This window comes from Berghia stephanieae, chromosome 9 (assembly GCF_034508935.2).
Source record: "Berghia stephanieae isolate SIO BIC M18660-M18661 chromosome 9, UCSD_Bste_1.3, whole genome shotgun sequence".
Lineage (NCBI taxonomy): Eukaryota > Metazoa > Mollusca > Gastropoda > Nudibranchia > Aeolidiidae > Berghia > Berghia stephanieae.
The window spans coordinates 37043999-37065782 of NC_088368.1; the positions used below are offsets into that span (position 1 = coordinate 37043999).

General features: G+C 37.2%; 1 protein-coding gene across 2 annotated transcripts; it reads left to right on the forward strand.

Moving 5' to 3' along the window:
* The first annotated feature begins 337 nt into the window (after positions 1-337).
* On the forward strand, positions 338-21558 carry LOC144980162 (26S proteasome non-ATPase regulatory subunit 5-like). Of its 2 annotated transcripts, none has more exons than XM_078927735.1 (8): positions 338-602; positions 2840-2984; positions 5540-5672; positions 6230-6333; positions 6606-6861; positions 9368-9556; positions 17228-17337; positions 19824-21558. In XM_078927735.1, exons 1-8 carry the CDS (start codon positions 424-426, stop codon positions 20220-20222), a joined length of 1515 nt encoding a protein of 504 aa, XP_078783861.1. In that variant the 5' UTR covers positions 338-423; the 3' UTR covers positions 20223-21558. The 2 variants fall into 2 exon arrangements, with proteins under 2 accessions (XP_078783861.1, XP_078783862.1); XM_078927736.1 differs by having other exon boundaries at positions 377-483.
* The last annotated feature ends 226 nt before the right edge of the window (positions 21559-21784 follow it).

Sequence of the window (21784 nt, forward strand, 5' to 3'; positions counted from 1 at the left end):
AACTTTCTTCCTGGTTGAAAATAAAAAGTCGAATTGCCAGTTTGACGTTTTCAGATCAAAGTAACAAAAGAAATTTCATTGATCCATTTGCTTTAAAATATTTTTTTTAAAAGAGCTGGATTTGACATTTGATCACTATTTACTTTAATCTTGTGTTAAATATCACTTGATATATTAACTGTTTTGGGACACAACCACTAGTATTTTTTCCAGAATATTTGGTATTTTTCACGCCTAGTTTGGCATTTTGCATAAAATCTTTCTGCCCACTTGCTACATGCGTCTGGGGATAGTATCCTCAGACAGGTGTCTGGGGATAACAAAAATTGGTTATCCCCAGACATCTGTCTGGGGATAACGAATTTTTATTATCCCCAGACAGGCGTCTGGGAATAATGACAGCCTTGAGCAAAAGGCAAAACAATGTCTACCGAGGAAACTATCAGCACTCTTTTAAACCGTCTTTCTATTGCAGACGATAAGGTACAGACATTGGAGGAATTAAAAACTCTTGTTTCAGTTCTTCCGAATCGAGATCTGAAAGCGGTTATCCCTAATATATCAATAGGATATATTTTCGCATGCTTAAATACAACTGACCGGTGAGTGAAATAAACAAGTCAAAGCCAAAAGTACTTTCGTTTTCACAATTGACTATGACTAAGATAATACAATGCATGCCTGATTAATTAATTAATAATCATTAAGGTCTATAAGATTTATTAAGATACCAACATGTCTTTTTTTGCAGTTGTATATATGTCTATAGTGGTATGACACTTGCCTTCGGATCCGAATCTGAGCAGCGCAGTTGAGTCTGAGTCCCTGGAAAAGGATCTTTGCTCACATTCTCTCTCCGTACTCAGGTGTAAAATAAGTACCTGGACGTTGACAGCGTGTCCCTGTCAGAAAAGATTGTAGTAATATCTTCTAACATGCATCATGTCTCATCCTAACCTAAATGTTACATGTTGATGTTGGCTAGGGACCCCTTGTAAAAATGCTTTGAGTTCATTTAGTGAATATTGCTCTATACAATTACTCTAGTTTTTTATCAAAATTGTAAGCTAAATTCAGGTTCAAGCTTAGCTAATTGTATAAATTTAAACATTTTAAATGCTGTGAGCTCTTTCAATAATTAATTTGATCACGTTTACTCATTTCGGACCCTCTGTTTGGAACGCTTTACCACAGAGCATTCATGAAAAAGAATCTTTGACTGTTTTTAACGGTTGCTTAAAACTGATCTGTTCAGATTGTAGTGGATGATATGAGAACCAAGAAAGGCGTTTAGTTTGTGTTGTCTTGTGTGTGTTTGTGTGCGTAAGTGTGTATAGTATATGTGTGGGTGTGTGAGTATGTTTCAGCGAAAGTAATTGTTAATTTAACTTAAAATTTAAGCGCTTTGAGTCTGATGTCTCGAACTTATAGCGCTAAATAAGTTTTCAGCATTATTATTATTATTATTATTATTATTATTATTATTATTATTATTATTATTATTATTATTATTATTATTATTATTTATTATGAAATGTTGTCTCAATTCATGATCATGTCTAAGTCATTAAAAACTTATTGAAAATGAAGGTTGATGCCAGACTACATAATTTTAAGAATTTTAAAATATTATAAATCCTTGTGAGGTTACATTGTTGTTGACTGAAAATTACCTCTTTCAACCATGGGACTGACTGAGTGGTCAGACGCCCAAGCCCTGGGCTTTTTAGCCTACTTTCGAACATTCATGAAAAAAAAATAATTTCAAAATATCTTCTTCAAATTGTTTTGGTATAACAATCAATACTGGTGTTAAACGGACATGGAAAAAGAAAAAGATATGTGTAAGATCCAAAACATGATACCGTTTGGAAAAGCGTCTCTAGAATGAGGAAAAAGTTTAAAAATTGGAGAAAGAGATGGCATAGGGATCTTATCGTAAAATGGCCATGAAGTCATGCAGTTTAATATAGTATGTAAAAATAAAATAATAATTATATTATTGTTATTATGTGTAATAAAATATCATAGCTCTATACTACCCGAGACCAGAATTGATCAGAATGATGCTTGGATGTGAAAGTGAAACACTTGAGGTAAACAGACGTTTCACCATCTTGAAAACCATACAGTGAAAATGTGTCGAAAATCATGCTTGTTTACTCATGCTACGCTTGTTTGAATGACCCAATCTATTTATAAAACTTGTGAAAAACAATTGGTCATTCATTCATGAACAATAAAATTTATAGTCTTTTTCTAGTAAACTGGCCAATCAACAAGCGAACAGCAGTTTGAGCAGTATATTCTGTCATGGATATATCCGTGTTCAGGGCTAGTGTGTAGTAGCGGAAATCACAGATATATCCGTGATTGGAGCTGGTTGAGTTAACTTATAGCAACTACAATTATTTTTCTCCTAAAATTTGTTTTAAAAACTAGTCCTTCAGAGCCATTAGGCCCATGAAGCTGGAGTCTTTCTATAGCTTGAAGGACAATAACAATTGCTTGCTACCCTTTGGATAGGACACTGGTCCATAGCAAAGTACTTTCCACCAGATCTAACAGTAACAGACCCAGCTACCCAATCACTGCTGGGTGGACAGGAGGGTAAAAAAAATCTCAACTGCACTCGGGATTGATCTTGGTCCATTTGATTGTGAAGCGAGTGCTCTACCAACTGAGCTATTGGACCCCCCTCCTAAAAATTAAAAATTTTTTTTAATTTCCAAGTAGGCAGGTCTTCTTTCAAATCCATTTTTAGAGAAAAGGCTTGATTTTCTCTAGCCATAGAGGATTTTGCATGTAACATTTGTTTTTATTTTGTTTTGTTTTTCAGGCCTCAACAGGCAATATGCGGTGAACTCCTCAATAGCATGTTGTCATCTCTGAGTGCTTCAACGGTTTTAGAAAACTTCAATCATTATCTCCTCACCTGGCTGAACATATCGGATGATTCTGTCAAGGCATCATGTCTCGCCCAGGTAGACAGAACATAAATTATAACTCAAATCTAAGGTGTACTAAGGTGCTTAGTTATTACATATATAAACATATATATTAAAGTCAATCTTAAGCATGCAGTATAAATAGCTTGGCAAAACAAACATCAAGAGAAATATTGTTACTACAGGTGAATGAGATGTCAAGGGTATATACATCAGGGATGTCCTTATTCCAAGTTTTAACCCTCTCCTTACCACCTACAGCAAAATCGTCACGTTTGTTACGACACAATATACATGTTTTCTTATTATACATCACAAAATTTGAAGAATAGTCTTTGTTTGATTAATAAGAACATAAATTGTTTGTAGAGAGATTGTTTGAGTTTTAAAACATCAATTTTTCTGCTGGGTAAGCCTGCCATTTTGGGAAAATACTGAAAATGGTCGGTAAGGAGAGAGTTAAGCAACCTCTTTTTATTTTTTGAAATCTTCCGACTTTTTGACTTTTTAAAAAGATTTTTTGTTTAGAGACAATATTTAATGGGAAGCTGGATTGATTTGTGTCCTTTTCTGTGATTTAAGGGTGTTACCATTCGTGATGAAGAGAAGCTTTGCACAATTTGTTTTCATAATCATATATGGTCTTACGAGAATATTTTTCAGGCATTTTTTAAAATAGTCCATATTTGAAGGAGGAGTTTTCTGGCCAAATTTATTTAGTGAATCATGCTCAGTGCTCCTCAAAATGTTTCTTTTATTTCTCCAGCAGGCCGTATGGAACAATATTTCCATTTCATACAATAACAGTTGCCATTCTTTTTGTTCTTTACAATATCTGTCTCTGCCTATAGCCAGGTACTCTTTCACATTTGACTCAAGTGGGATTATGAAAAGTGTGTAAAGGATCTGATTTTTCCACCCTCACTGTCACTTGTCTGACTGCTCATCATGCTTAACATTGCTTGATCTTTATGATAAGAGGGGCACCGTATTGTTGAGCCATCGAACCACGCATTATTTTCATAGCATCTGGTCTTTCTAAATATTCATAAAATATCAAAAGCCCCTTCTGATATGTTAAAGAGATACTAAGCTGCCAGAAGCTGCAGTGTAGATAGATATTCACGATAAACACATTTGTTACTGTCAACATTTGGGACATTCGAATGAGTTTGAGGGAACTGTGTGTTTGAAGAAACTGTGCTGATTGATAGAATTATAATAATATAATAATAATAATAATAATAATAATAATAATAATAATAATAATATGATCTTTATTGTCCATAAATATGGCAATTTTTCATTTAGTTACACTTGTTATAACGTTATATGATAACTATAACATTGAACAGATATTTCACTCCTACTTATTCTCTCTCTCTCTCTCTCTCTCTCTCTCTCTCTCTCTCTCTCTCTCTCTCTTCTCTCTCTCTCTTCCTCTCTTTCTTTCACGCGTGCGATATACACAACATAAACATATTCACTTCATTTTCAATTCGTTACATCTTCGGCAATTCAACACCAAATATTATCATCATTATCAATTGGTCACCCAATCTAACATTAAATAAATTAATCAGTCAATCAGTCAACGTATCCATCCCTGGCCTTGCTGTACCATATGAAATACTCAACATTTTTATTGCTAATGGAACCAACGTTGATTTATACTTGTCAGTTCTACATTCAATCTGACAAAACCCTCTCCCAGATGGCAAAACACCAAATTCATGGTATAAGATATGTTTTTTTATTGTTGGTAATTGAGAATGCTTTCCTTTCTATTGCCTTTCCATGAATTCTTTCCACTCCATCAAGAGGATGGTTTATCATCCCTGATGCCGCCTTGTAATTCCAAATCATCATACAATGCTTTATATAATATTAAGCGAAGGATAGGTCTTCAATCAACAAATCGCGAAATAAGATGAAATTAGCGGTGCAATTTTGTGTCGGAAGTAAACATAGCCGCCGCCATTTCGATTTCCTCGAGACAAAAACATTGATACGAACGATTTTTCCGAGGATTTGAAGCAGAACTCTAAACGTTAAAGTTTGAAGTACATACCATTCATTAATACGAACAATCATACAACGTTTAATACGTAAATGAGTGAAATGTTGTCATGAAACAAATAAATATCAAAAGAATTCATCACATAGGTGTAACTGTGCGTCGCTACTCAGCGCCGCCATTTTGAAAAAAAAAAAAAAAACAAAAAAAAACTACTAATTAAAATGGCTGTCTAAAACAATACCAAAGAGCTGAGTGACATCAGTTTCATTCCAGCTATACTTGGGTTTTCTCCCTTACCTCGAGGAATATACAGAAAGCCTCCCCAAAACCTTTTATCATGTTATGTTTATTTTTTTCAAATTGCAATGCATCATAAGGGCATGTTATCACTTTTTGAAGTTTCTGCATAAAAAAGCCTCCCCAAATCCTTTTATCATGTTATGGTTATTTTTTTTTCAAATTGCAATGCATCAATCATTAAGGGCATTTTATCACTTTTTGAAGTTTCTGTATGTCGAAAAAAATTTTATCAAGTAATTTATTATAAATTATTATTTAATTAAACAACCAGATATCCCGATTAAGTAAAGAGTCTCCATCAGATTTGAGTCGTCAACCAGCCTTGGTTCTAGCCGTGGTGGAGGAGTTGGCATCAGATGACATGGGAGTTGGCTTGGCAGCTTGTAAGACGTTGACCAACTTAGGTAAGAGTAAGAGGTATTATACAGTTTTTGACCTTTTCTTGGATTTTCGGACCGAGGGATGAGCCCAACCTTGGGAGGGCTATCTCTGAGGTTACAAAATATTCAATATTAACTGTTTTATAACACCCCAGTCGTACAATTCCCTATATAATCATTGTTAAAGTCGGTAAATATGAAAATATCAGAAGGGTAAGTATAATTTTCAAGTAATCGAGATTAGAAGTAGTAGTAGTTAAAGTTAAAATGTCAATAACAACAAACAACATTCGATCACATATTGTTGTTATTATTTAAGTGACGTCACAAGTTATGGTGACTCAACTCAATACAAGTTCAGTTTTTTTTGTGAGTTGAAGGTTAGCAGTCAATAAGCATTGTTTTTGACTGGTTTATTGACTCAGATGAAAAGTTAGAAGGGTCTTATAATCCTAATTTCACAATGTGACCATTTATTTATGTAACCCACGGCCTCTTAACTTGGTGCTGCATTGTAGATTGATGGTTTTTATTTTATTATTATTTATGTTTTAATTTTTTTTTTTCTTTCAACCTATCAGGGATGGATCCAGATGGATTAAAGACCCTCTTTAGTGGTGCTGTGGTTGAAAAGATTGTGTCCTGTATGCAGAGAAATGACACTGTCAGATTTAGGGTTTATCAAGTAAGTCACTCTTTCTAGGGAGTTTTATCAATTTTATTGTTATTATTATTTATTATTATTATTATTATTATTATTATTATTATTATTATTATTAATATTAATATTATTATTATTATTTTTACAATATTCTATGATAAATGAGAGCGAATTTGACAATACAAGGAAAATGTGAGAGGCTTTACAATTTTTATTATTGACTAAAAGTACCACCAAAGATATTGATGGCATATCTGTTAATAAAAATATCTATTTTTTAAAACAAACTTTTCCAGATGGCTATAGACCTCAGTTGTATTTCAACACAAGCTTTAGATTCGTGCTCCAATTCTGGTTTGCTTCAACAATTGATCAACGAGACTTTATCCGATGGAGACATCTTGGTTCAACTAAATGCCATTGAATTAGTGTCAGATATGGCACGATGTCAGCACGGGTTGTCATTTTTGGACAGCCAGGGTGTTGTCAGGAAGATGGAGTCACTAATCGAAGGGCTAGGTGGAAATCCCATGGCCGGGCTACTGGTGCCTGGTGGGTCTTTTTAAAAATTTCAATCTCCTGTTTTAAATGTTGCTGTTGTCTGGGCACCTTTTGTTGAGCGCTTTTAGCATATTTAGTGGATATTAGAAAGCTGTGGACTGTAAAAAGTAGTAAACAATAATGAATATAACAGCTTAAAAAAGAACAAAAGAGCAGACACAGAACATTTCGGGCTCAAAACCTTCTTCAGCCAACAAGAATAAACAATGAAAACTAAAATAACCAGACTGACGGCAGAGAAATATTCTTCTTGATGGCTGAAAAGGGTTTTTGAGCTCAAAACATTCCGTGTTTGCTATTTTAAAACTGTTATATTTATCTTTGATTATTACTTTTTAGTGGATATTTCGCTTTTTGAAAGCTTAAGTTTTTTTTGCATTTTCTCCAAAAATGTGGCACATACATCAGAAATGACCAAAGTAATAGATATACCCTTAGAGATGAAGTGAGTAGGAAAGTGCCAGAAGACAATAGAGAATAAAAAATTTTTGCAGCGGTGATGGGGGTTTGAACCCGCGACCTTACTGGTACGACAACTCTGCCTGGCTGGTGAGAGTGTGACTGTATCGTATGAGCTATCCACGATCCCAAAAGATCGTCTCTAACTCAGGTCATTATTAGAGCTCTCTCTCTCACCGACTACTTGAGATCGGGGATCCAACCCACACTACCTCCGCGAAGTTAGTTGGCCAGCAATTAAGCTTAATAGCCAATATTCTCAACACAAACATATAACATGAAACAATTGAGACATTGAATATGCTCCGGTATTTGGGGTGAATTTTTAATTCAGAAAAGTGAGTGGAGCAGGCACTTATGTTGGTAACAACAAGAGATGAAGTGAGTAGGAAAGTGCCAGAAGACAATAGAGAATAAAAAAATTTCGCAGCGGTGATGGGGGTTTGAACCCAAGACCTTACTGGTACGACAACTCCGCCTGGCCGGTGAGAGCGTGACTACCGTATGAGCTACCCACGATCCCAAAAATATCCCAGATATACCCTTCCAATGTATGAGACAAATTCCTACAAATCTTTTTTCTCTTGGACTAGCAGGGAATAAAGCACAACCTTTTCACGGGGATCATAGACCAAGACATCATTTATTACATTTTTTGCAGGTTATTTTACATTTCCTTATCAAGAAAGTCACATGGGAGGAAAGTTTAAGGCTGTGGAAAAAGGTTGTTTTTGTGGCGTTTGCCTCTAAAATATGCCAATAATAATTTTTTTTAGTTTATATCAGTTGAATATTGTAAAATGAACTAAAAACTGCTTATCTTGCTGCAATCGAATAGCAGAAACAGTTTCTCAAAGCCTCAAAACAGTATGGACAGAGTATCAACTTTGTCCATACTTTTTTGACTCTGTAAAAACTGCAACTACTCTAATGTTTATGTTAGATTATCAGGTTTTGGTTTATTTTTCATTATTTAAAAAAATAAGAAATTGAACTTTTATATAGTTCAATATTCACTAAACATGCTCAAAGCGCTTTACAAGGGGTCACTGGCCAACAGCAACACTTAACATGTATGACAGAACATGATGCCTGTTAGGCAAAATTTCATTTTTTTCAGACAGAGACAACGCTGTTTACAGCCAGGTACTGAGTAAAGAGCCTTTTCCAAGGACTCAACTATGCGCTGAGCGAGGCTTGAATCCAGGACCTTCCAATCCAAAAAGCGAGTGTCATACCACTAGACCACATAGCCGCACCTAGAGAAACTGAAGAAAGCGATTTTTCACCTTTGTTTTTCCAAATAATTTAGTCCTGGATACCTTTTGGCACAGCCTCACATATATCTACACTGGTGGATAAAAGTATTTTCTCCCATAGTGGGCAGGGAGGTACTTACTGTGTCTTCTATCCCCCTATATCTGTTTTCCAACATGCTTGCTGTCTTTATCTTGGAATGAGATTTCTTGGTTTTGTCCTGGTCCTGACCGGATGCCCAGGCTGAGAGGGAAACAGTCAAATGTATTGTTAGTTTTGGGAGATGGTATTTTTTCCTTGTATATCTTCTCTGTTATGCACTGTATTATGTTTTCTTTATATTATATATGATTTTTAAAACATTTGAGTGTATTCCTCTTAGTGGGGACCTGTGCTTGTGTCTGGCTGAGACTTTTAGTGATCTCAAACTAGGTACTTTGACATTGATAGTGTGCTCTTGGAATCTACACCTGTTTCTTATTTGAACTAATTCTCCTTTGTCTTACTTTTGCTTGGGTGCTTTAATTGTAATTCTAGAACTTTTTACTGTCCCATTTTCTTCCTTTTTACTGGCGCTGATATGACCTTAATGTATTGCAAGTGCCGTAAAACCCTTAAAACAAAACAAAAACAAAAAGTATTTTGTTTCAGACTATGGCATTGAACCAAGTTGAAGTTGATCTTGAACCCAGGGCCAATGTCATTTTTAGCCACGGATTTATCAAAACTTATTTCTTCAACTTTGCTTCAAAAAATTTCTTTTCTTTATCATTGTTCCCAGGTCTCATCAAATTTTATGGGGGTCTGGCCAGGACATATCCAAAGGAAGTTCTCTCCAAGTTCTCTCCCTTTGTGCGCATAGTTTTTGACAGTATTTCAGACAATGACCCTTCTTTGAATGCCGTTGCCATGGATACAGTGGGATTCATTGCCACCTCACCGGAAGGAAAACTTGCTCTTGATAGGCTTGGTAAGTGTGCTTGATTCATCGTAATGAACAAACATGAATATTCTTCTTCTTCTTCTTCAAGTACCAAGTCTGTGCCAGATATCGGTGATAATGGTACGCCATTCATTTCTCTGGTCAGATAACCTCAGAAAACTAATATTACTCTTCTCTTTCTTTGTCACCCAGCTGTTCAAACTATTCAAATATGTTTTTCTTGGTCTACCGTTACTCTTTTTACCTTCTATCTTTCCTGTGAGAGCAAGATGTTCAATACATTTATGTCTATTTAGGTGCCCTAAAAATTGCATTTCTCTTTTTCTCATTGTACGAATTAGTAACCTTTTAGTTTCAGCTTGCTCTAATACTTCTTCATTAGTTTTCCTCTCTGTCCATTCTTAACATCCTTCTAAGAAACCACATTTCTGCTGCCTCCAGTTTCTTTCTGTCTTCTGTAATTGTCCACTGGGTGGGAGTGAATATATTATACATTTTATCTTTGTTTGTCCCTATGGGATGCCCATTATGGGATCGTCTTCATAAAACAACTTGTCACTTATTTTTCAACTGCAGTAAACTTCAAGTCTTCAAACATCTTCTACCTCAATTACCTGTATAGAAAACACTCTCTATAGCACAATGGAACAACTGAAGAAGATCTCCAATTGCTTCTACATGGCATTGGGCAGAACAGCATCTGTTCAAAGGCCTCATTTGCCAGTATTGTAAGGATCCATATTCTTTGGTGAAATATATTTTACACGGCAGTCATATTGACATCTCACATGTTAATTCTTACTTTTTGTTCCACGCATCAATTTAATTTTCAAACTTTATTCTTTTCATGATTTTCCAAAAGTGTCTAAAATCTTTGATAGAATGTTTATTTTATGTCAAAAATCAAATCCTCCAATTTTTATTCAAAGGCTATATTGTCTAAAATCGAATATACTAATTTACTCCAAAGCAACCCTATGACTGACTATTTTATCTATTTCTAAAATTACTACTTACTTATGCCCGTCACTCCTTGTGGAGCATAGGCCATCGACAACAGTCCTCCATCTTCCTCTGTCCTGGGCCATCTTCTCCAACTCTCCCCAGGTGTGTCCTATCCTCTTCATGTCCGCCTCCAGGTCTCGCCGCCAGGTGTTTCTAGGCCACCCTCTCTTCCGTCTTCCCTGGGGGTCCCATCTCAGCGCCCGCCTAGCAGTGTTATTGGTTGGCTTCCTCAGGGTGTGCCCAATCCATCTCCATTGGCGGCGTCTGATTTCGTCTTCTGCTGGCATTTGAGATGTTCTCTGCCACAGGTCTGCGTTGTTGATCCTGTCTGGCCAGTGAATCTTGAGGATCCTTCTGAGGCAGCTATGGATGAAGGTCTGTACTTTTCCAGTGGTGGACTTCGTGGTCCTCCAGGTCTCCGCTCCATACTAAAGGACTGACTTGACATTTGAATTGAGTCTTATTTTGGTTCGGGTTGACACCACCTTGGAGCTCCAGATGTTTTTAAGCTGCAGGTATGCTACCCTCGCCTTGCCAATTTTTTCCTTTACGTCTGCATATGTGCCACCCTGTTTATCTAATATGCTGCCTAAATACGTGAAGTGGTCAACCTCACCCAGTTCGCTCTCGTGCAGTTTGATTGGTTCTTTACTATTGGTGTTTATTTTGAGGACCTTTGTTTTACCGTCATGGGCCCTGAGTCCGATTTGTGATGACTTTGCTGTTATCTCTCTTGTCTTGTCCTGCATTTGTTGGTGATTGTGGGACAGCAAGGCCAAGTCATCTGCAAAGTCCAAATCGTCGAGCTGGTCGAACAATGTCCACTGAATCCCATTTCTCCTACCTGCCACTGCTGACCTCATTGTCCAGTCAATTGCCAAAAGGAAGAGAAAGGGTGGCAAGACATCCCTGTCTGACTCCAGTCTTCACCTTGAAGCTATCTGTCAGTTGTCCCCCATGGATTACTCGACAGGTCACTCCCTCGTAGGAACTTTGGATCAGGCTGACTATTTTTGTTGGAACCCCATAGTGGCGGAGTATTTTCCATAAGGTTCCACTAATTTACTTCTAAGCAAGAAAATTACCAGATTTTTGCGTAAATCCAATACCAAAGCAAGCAGGCTAAGGCAGGTATCAAATTTGAGAGAAATTTTGCAAAGTGCTAGCTTGACAAGAGAGAGGTTTCAACTCAAATATCCGCACCTAGCAAGTCAGTGGAAAAGAAAAATATGACAAGGAAAGTCCCAATTGGTAGTCGGAGGGCTTGATCACAGAAAACGTGATTACAGCAGCGCTGAAAAAGGGCGTCAGATAATGATTCAGTGATGCCAAAACTCCGGTTTCACTGGAAAAAAACTCCAGTCTGGAGCAAAAAATTCCGGGCTCCGGGCAACTTCCGTCAAATTCCGGTGAGGTCAATTTGTTCCAAGGATACACCCCCCCCCCCCCCCCCCCCCCGCTCCCCTTTCCAACTACCACATCCCACATCATCATCATTGCCGCTAGTATTACAACCATCATCACTACCACTACTACTGCAACCACCACGTCATCATCATTACTGCCACTACTATTACAACCACCACCACCACATCGTTATCAGTACCACAACTACTGCTTCAACCACCACCACCACATCATCATCATCACCACCACTACCACAACTACCATTACAATCACAACCACCACATCATCATCACTACCACTACTACTACAACCACCATCACTACATCATCACTACTACTACAACACCACCACCGCCACATCATCATCACTACCACTACAACCACAACCACCACCACCACATCATCATCACTACCACTACTACTACAACCACAACTACCACACCATCATCACGACTTCTACTACTACAACCTTCACCACATCATCATCACTACCACTACTACTACAACCACCACCACTACATCGTTATTACCACTACTACTGCAACCACCACCACCACATCATCATTACCACTACTACTACAACCACCACCTTCACATCATTACTACCACTACTACAACCACCACCACAACCACATCATCACTACGACTACTACTGCAACCACCACCACCACATCATCATCACTACCACTACTACTACAACCACAACTACCACACCATCATCACGACTTCTACTACTACAACCTTCACCACATCATCATCACTACCACTACTACTACAACCACCACCACTACATCGTTATTACCACTACTACTGCAACCACCACCACCACATCATCATTACCACTACTACTACAACCACCACCTTCACATCATTACTACCACTACTACAACCACCACCACAACCACATCATCACTACGACTACTACTGCAACCACCACCAACACATCATCATCACTGCAACTACCACTACTACTACAACCACCACCACCACATCATCACTACCACTACTACTACAATACCACCACCATCACATCATCATCACTACCACTAATATTACTACAACCACCACCAAATCGTCATCACAACCACTACTACTACAACCACCACTACAACATCATCATCACTACCATTTGTACTACAACCACCATCACCACCACATCATCATCACTACCAACACTACTACAACCACCATCACCACCACATCATCATCACTACTACCACTACTACAACCACCATCACCACCACATCATCATCACTACCACCACTACTACAACCACCACCATATCATCATCACTACCACTACTACTACAAGCACCACCACCACCTCATCTTCATCACTACCACCACTACTACTACAACCACCACCACCACCACACCATCACTACCACTACTACTATAACCACCACAACCACATCGTCATCACTACTACTACTACTTCTACTATTATAACCACACCACCACTACCACATCATCATCATCACTACTACTACTACTACTACTACTACTACTACTACTACTACTACTACTACTACTACTACTACTACTACTACTACTACTACTACTACTACTACTACTACTACTACTACTACTACTACAACAACAACCACTACAACATCATCATCACTACCACTACTAATACAACCACCAGCACCACATCACCATCACGACCAATACTACTACAACCACCACCACCACATCATCACTACCACTACAACCACCACCACATCATCATTACCATTACTACTACTACAACCACCACCACATCATCACTACCACTACAACCACCACTTCCACATCAACATCACTACCACCACTACTACAATCACCACCACATCGTTATCATCACGACCACAACTACTACAACCGCTATACCACCACCACATCATCATCACTACCACTACTACTTCAACCACCACCACCATATCATCATCAGTACCACTACCAACAACCACTATCACATCTTCATCATCACTACCATTATTACTACAACAACCAACACCACATCATCCTCATAAACACCAGTACTACAATCTCTACCATTAGGTTTTGGCGCTTTACTTCATTTGAAATAAGAAGATATGAAGTGAGTAGAAAAGTGCCAGAAGACAATAGAGAATAAAAATTTTTTTCGCGGCGGTGGTGGGGTTTGAACCTGCGACCTTATTGGTACGACAACTCCGCCTGGCAGGTGAGAGCGTGGCTCTACCGTGTGAGCTATCCACGAACACAAAAATATTCGTTTCAAACCCAAAGTCATTTCTAGATCCCTCTCTCACCCACTTCTTGAGATCGCCGATTCGTTCGCCACCATCGCGAGGTAATTTTGACCCGCAGTTAAGCTTAATAGCCAATATTCTCATCACAAACATATAACATAGAAACGATTGAGACATTGAGTATGCTCCGGTGTATGGGGTGAATTTTTAATTCAGAAAAGTGAGTGGAGCAGGCACTTATGTTGGTAACAACAAGATATGAAGTGAGTAGAAAAGTGCCAGAAGACAATAGAGAATAAAAATTTTTTTCGCGGCGGTGGTGGGGTTTGAACCTGCGACCTTATTGGTACGACAACTCCGCCTGGCAGGTGAGAGCGTGGCTCTACCGTGTGAGCTATCCACGAACACAAAAATATTCGTTTCAAACCCAAAGTCATTTCTAGATCCCTCTCTCACCCACTTCTTGAGATCGCCGATTCGTTCGCCACCATCGCGAGGTAATTTTGACCCGCAGTTAAGCTTAATAGCCAATATTCTCATCACAAACATATAACATAGAAACGATTGAGACATTGAGTATGCTCCGGTGTATGGGGTGAATTTTTAATTCAGAAAAGTGAGTGGAGCAGGCACTTATGTTGGTAACAACAAGATATGAAGTGAGTAGAAAAGTGCCAGAAGACAATAGAGAATAAAAATTTTTTTCGCGGCGGTGGTGGGGTTTGAACCTGCGACCTTATTGGTACGACAACTCCGCCTGGCAGGTGAGAGCGTGGCTCTACCGTGTGAGCTATCCACGAACACAAAAATATTCGTTTCAAACCCAAAGTCATTTCTAGATCCCTCTCTCACCCACTTCTTGAGATCGCCGATTCGTTCGCCACCATCGCGAGGTAATTTTGACCCGCAGTTAAGCTTAATAGCCAATATTCTCATCACAAACATATAACATAGAAACGATTGAGACATTGAGTATGCTCCGGTGTATGGGGTGAATTTTTAATTCAGAAAAGTGAGTGGAGCAGGCACTTATGTTGGTAACAACAAGATATGAAGTGAGTAGAAAAGTGCCAGAAGACAATAGAGAATAAAAATTTTTTTCGCGGCGGTGGTGGGGTTTGAACCTGCGACCTTATTGGTACGACAACTCCGCCTGGCAGGTGAGAGCGTGGCTCTACCGTGTGAGCTATCCACGAACACAAAAATATTCGTTTCAAACCCAAAGTCATTTCTAGATCCCTCTCTCACCCACTTCTTGAGATCGCCGATTCGTTCGCCACCATCGCGAGGTAATTTTGACCCGCAGTTAAGCTTAATAGCCAATATTCTCATCACAAACATATAACATAGAAACGATTGAGACATTTTGAAATAAGGAAACTTTGGGATTTTTGTTGGCAATGTGTTTTTATGTATCATAATATAATTCTTATCAGTTATCTATTTAGAACTATACAATATGTAAACACAATACCATTCCAATTCCTTTTTCTTGTGTGCGGAAATTCCTCTTTCGGCATTGAAATTCCTGCGAGTGGTGACTGAAACTCCTGTGAGCCAAATTTAAAGTTGGCATCTCTGATGATTACAAACAGCCAATTTGATCGGAAGGTCAATTATAAAAGCAACAACACCAGTTCCACAGATTCAGAAAAAGAGAGTTAAAAATCATGCACGAGTGATGGAGCACCAGAAATTTCCCAGAAGCACAAACAATCAAAAACTATTGACAATTTCAAATAATAAACGCAGTTGTCCAAACCAAAAATTATTGATGATCAAACCTCCTCCAGTTTCATCTATAAATTCTAATGATCAAAAAGATTAAACAGATATCAAACAAAGATGAGAATGGTGAAACGTGTAATGATAACAAATGTCTTCTGCGAAAATCGGTTCTGGTCGACGCCATTCGTCAATTGAATATAGGATCCTCGTTTCTCAAGAAGACCCCATCATCAGATTCAGAATGTCCGCCAATGACAAAGCCCAATGAACGCATAGGAGTCTCGAACCTGGCCATCGATGTCGTTTGTAACTACGCCATTAACATCTCATCTGTCTTTCAGAACACTATCAGCCATTGCTCCACGCAATGCCAAAAATTCTGAGTGTGTTATTGGCGAACTTCAGGATTTGGTGTCATTCGTAAGCGGCGTTAGAGAGTAGGATGTAATCTGCTTTAGGTTAGAATTAAATAAATTCGGAGTCATGGCCAAATGTGACCCACGGCTCCCAACTGGTTTTATGTCGGTTTGAACCAGATGCTGATAAGAAAATTTCAAATTGAAATAATCAGATATATAAATGTGTAGCTTTTCTTACGTATAGAAATTATTGTCACCCTCCTCAAGAAATCATCATATGAACTAAATCCTAATCTTATCTTATTTAGCTTCTAAACAATTCTGGCTTAAAACCGATTTCTTCTTTTTCTTCTTCTTTTTCTTCTTCTTCTTGTTCTTCTTCTTCTTCTTCTTCTTCTTCTTCTTCTTCTTCTTCTTCTTCTTTCTTCTTCTTTCTTCTTTTATTTTTTATTACTTTATTTATTTTTTTATTATTATTATTATTATTATTTTTATTATTATTATTACTATTATTATTATGATTATTATTATTATGATGATGATGATGATGATGATGATGATGATTATTATTATTATTATTACTATTACTATTACTATTATTGTTATTATTATTATAATATTATTTTATTATTATTATCATCATTACTATCAGTATCATCATTATTACCACTATTTTAATTACTTTTTTTCGCCTTTTACAAGAGCTGTAACCTAACAATAATTGCCTATTTGGACAATAAAGATTATTATTATTATTATTATTATTATTATTATTATTATTATTATTATTATTATTATTATTATTATTATGACTGACTAATTTATCTATGTCTAAAATTGAATCCACTAATTTACTCAGAGGCAACCCTATGCCTGACTGTTTTATCTATTTTTAACATCGAATCCACTAATTTACTCCTTTGCAACCCAATGGTTGACTATTATATTTATGTCCAGACCGAATCCACTAATTATATATTGCCAGGTAACTCCATGATTGACTGTGTTCAGGCCATTGGACGGACAGTTAGACAGGGAACCTCAACAACTAAAGGTAGAGCTTTGGAAACTATCGGAAACCTCACATTTCTACAGGTAACCCTCACTCCCATCCCCATCTTCCTCCTTTTCCTCATCCTTACCCCACCATCAACAATATATATTAAATATATTAATCTTCTGATAGTTGTCGGAAGTCTGATAACATCAATTTCAATTATTTAGCCGCAATGAAGGTACTTGGGGTAACCCAAAAAGTTTTTTTTTCTATCTTTGCTAATTTTGAATACATCATATTGTCTTAATTCAGACAATTTAAGATTTTTCAACTCCTGCATTGGACATTTCGAATAAAATCTCAATTCTGCTGATCAACATTGGGAGAACGCATTGAGAATGAGTTCAAGATTTCAAAAGTCAGAACTTATATAATCTTATTATTATACCCTTTCAATGACCTATGATGGGCAGGAGGTCACTTGTTGTGTCTTCTATCCCCCTATATCTGTTTTGCAACTTGCTTTCTGTCTTTTTTTTTGGAATGAGATTGCTTAGTATTGTCCTGGCCATGGCCTTGGCTGGGAGGAAACAGTCAAATGGTCAGTGTTAATTTTGGGAGGTGATATTTTTTTTCATATAAATTATCTCTCTGCTATGGACTGATAGTCATATTTTTGTTTTTGACTCATCTTGTAAATATTTGAGTGTGTTCCTCTTAGTGGGATCTTGTGCTTGTTTCTGGATGAGACTTTAAGGTGATTTCAAAGTACATTTATGATATGCTCTTGGAATCTACATTTGTTCCCATCTGTTGCTTGGATGGTTTAATTGTATTTCTAGGATTTTTTGACTTCCCATCATTTTCTTCCTTTTTACTGGCGCTGTTATTACCTACATGTGTTGCAAGTGCCGTAAAACCTTTAATTCTTAAAGAATCAACCCAACAACAACAAAAAAAAGCAACGGCTATTTATTCATGGGTGGGTTAACGAAGACTGGACTCATAAAGTAAAAAAGTTCAAGGTTGTTTTCAGCTTTGATTTTTATCAATTTGCCGACAAAAAAAATGTTGTAGAAGTTTCAATTTGGATCCTATTTTATTTGCGGGTGAAATCATTGACATTGCACTCTGTTTGGAACAAATCAGAAAAAAATTACTACCTTGGTGATGAAAAATGACATTGATGACAATTATTGTAAACATAAAAGAATATTATGGATAGTTTAAATCTATGCTATTCGTTGGCCGATTTTGTCATTCTTGGTATCAATTTTATTGTAATGAAGAGATAGAAGAGAATGAAGACTGAAACTTCAGAGTTATTTTTTCTGATGCGAAATTATTGCTTTGTATTATTTAGCACCAAGAAGAAATTTGGTTAATAAAAATATGATTGTCTTTGATCCAACGCTACTGTTTAATTCTTGTAGAATAGCTTCCCAAGGTCTTCGACCAATTACAAGCTCTCTAATCCAAAACAAAGATGCGACTAGGTATTACGCTACTGTTATGCAAAACAATTAACACCTTTCTGAGTCAACCGAATAGCTAAAAACTAAAAGTATAAAGTATAATTGTGAGGAAACTGAAAGTCACATTGTTGAAATCGGCTTCAAAAGTGAAGAACATTGGTCTTTATTTCAGAAAAATCGAGTAAATTTGATTTTTAAGATTGCTTTTGTTTATTTTAGCAAGCATTTTTTAGCAACTTTTTATTTATTGGCTGATTTTCTTGATATGTATATCATTGTTTATAAGTCAATGAGATGAGATCGGTGACATACTCTGTTCATTTCAAATGTAACTAGAACATAAATTGGCTTTGTTATTTATGAGCTGTGCCTGGCTAATAAATTCATCAAGGTGGTGATTGTATCGCAACCATGAGACGACCATCGTCAAAATCTTCAATGGTAAATCAAGGCAAAAGTTGACAATTGTTGACACGTGAGCTGGCAGAACAACCAATCATTGAACAGACAAGATTCTAAAGAGCCAATCCTTCTTCGGTCAAAAAACTCAAGAATTCATTAGAACAAAAGTTTGACATGTGGTGATAGCGGACCTATGAAATCATTTCTGTGCAGAGTTTAGCCATGAGAGACTGTAGAAAACAAAACTGCAACTGCAGAGGGTAGGCTTATATCATCAAAGGATGTCTACATGACTGACATGGCCATATAGGGAACTCATCGACTCCACCAAAAATAATCTGATCACGAGAGGGTCAAAAAGAACCAAACAAACAATTCTCCAATGACTCACCTATATTACGTCTTATCAAAATGAATTCTTTTCTTTTCTTTTTTTTTTACAATGGTTGTCTCTTGCATTTAATTAATAATTATCAATTATCTGTTTTTTTGTGAAAAGGAATGCGTGAATTGCTACTTTAAAGAAAAAGAATGATGTAATATTTTTGTTATTACACTTTAGTAAAATCGGGTTTACCCCAATACTAATAATAGATTTTATTTTTATCATAAAAGAGTCGAGGTCACATGCTACTTTCTCTTACCCATTTATTTGCCATTTCGTTTTCTATTTTCCATCAGTCATTCAATTTTCTACTTTTTCTCAGGTTGAACACCAAACTACAGAACTCTTATCCCTAACACAGAGATGGTTTGAGGCATCGAACTCTGATCCTTTCAACACCATTTGGTCCATTACTCAACAACCATTCTCTGATATCCGCATCCCTGCTCTACATGCCTTGCAGAGCCTGGCCTCGAATCCGTGGGGCCAAAGATTAATGAATGCTGCACCAGGTTTTATGGAGTATTTGCTGGACCGTAGTACGGAAAATACTAAAGAGGGAAAAGAAGAAAAATACAAAATATTGAAAATTCTTTCTGAGTCCCCAACGTGTGTGGATATCTTTGGACGTCCATATTTTGTCAAGTTGAAGGAGTTTGTCAATGAAGGTCCTTTTTTTGTGATCGCTCAGTCAGAAGTAGCCATGGATGGGGAGTCATAGTAGTCTGAGATTTTAATTGATTTGGTGCTTAACTGGGAATGAAAGCTTCTAGTAATTTTGATTTTTTTTTCAGGCCTGCATTTAGAAGAACTACATACTTATCTCTTGGTGCTTGATCAGCACATAAGTCTGACTCGGTGGAACGCCATCTTTCTCAATTGGAGGTTATCTTTCTCATATGTTCCCTAGACCATCCACTAGCTTTTATTTCTCTTTTGATGCTACTTCTCCACGTGACGCATATTGCCATCATGTCAAGTTATCTTTTCATTTCATTCGTGGCCTGTTCTAGCTTGCTTATTTGATAGAATGACATAACATTCCAAGTTCCCAATTGAATGCTGTGTTCGGGTTGAAAAAGAGACAGTGGTGTCTGGTTGCTGGCTTCCTCTCGGATTTGACCACCCTTCATCATAGATACATTGCTCTGCGTCACCAGTATCGTCGATATGTGAACTGCCAATCCATTCCTCTGTGGTATTGCTCCTCTCCTACCTTTCTAGCTTTCTTTGCTCCTGTATTAGTTTCTGTAAAAATGGTTTTTCTGAGATCAAGCCCTAAGCTCAACCCCCAGACTTGGAGGGCCAGGATTGTTTAGATATTCACTCCTAGAATGGCTGCCTTTCAGGGCTTGAGTCCATCCTACTTATTTTTGGTTTGTTTAGAGTGGCCTTCTTCTTAACGATTGCCAACAAAGGCTGATGGAGGTTGTCTCTCAAATTTGTGCTATAACCCTAGCACAAGCCTTGCCAAAGGACCTCCCATAATTTGTTCTGGGACCCTTATCCGCTGCCTGGGGACCTGCTGGGTTGGAGTGTTGGCCTTCTCCTTGTGCCTGACAATCCGCCCTGGCAATTGACAAGGTTTCCTGGGAAGAACTACTAAATCATTTTTTAATCTGTTAAATTTGTTAAGATGGAAAATGAAGGGCCTGATGATATATTTTTAAGGAATTATTTTAACTTTGACAAAGAAAAATTGCTAATGTGTAAAAAAAAAATTATTATATTTATATTGATTAAAACTTTTTGGTGGGAATTAATAATTATTTTTTTACATATTCCCTGGGAATGGAGAATATTAATAATTTTAAGTAGGGAGGTCTTTTTATATATTTTGGTAACTGTACCTATTTGGTGATATGATTTAATAGAATATAACCTTGGAGTTTATAAGATCAAGATATGTTGTTCTGTCATAGCTTAAAACATACCAACAAAGAGTGTTTAAAACAACTTCTAAAGAGAACAAAATGCCTAACACAGAAAGTTTCAGGCTCAACATACTTCTTCAGCTAGCAACAAAACCAAATTAAATGATAATACTTCACGAAAAATCCAGTCTGTTTTAATTGTTTGGCTAGGGCTATTGGTCAGTACTGACTCCCAGGCGCTAGCACATGCGGGTCAGTACTGACGAACAGACGCCAGTACCTGGTGTCTATTGGTCAGTATTGAACAACAGGTGCCACCGCCCACAGACAACCTCTCTTCGGTCTGTGCCACTGCCCACCATTGATCAGCACTGACGAACATCGGACCTGTTCGTCAGTGCAAAGACTT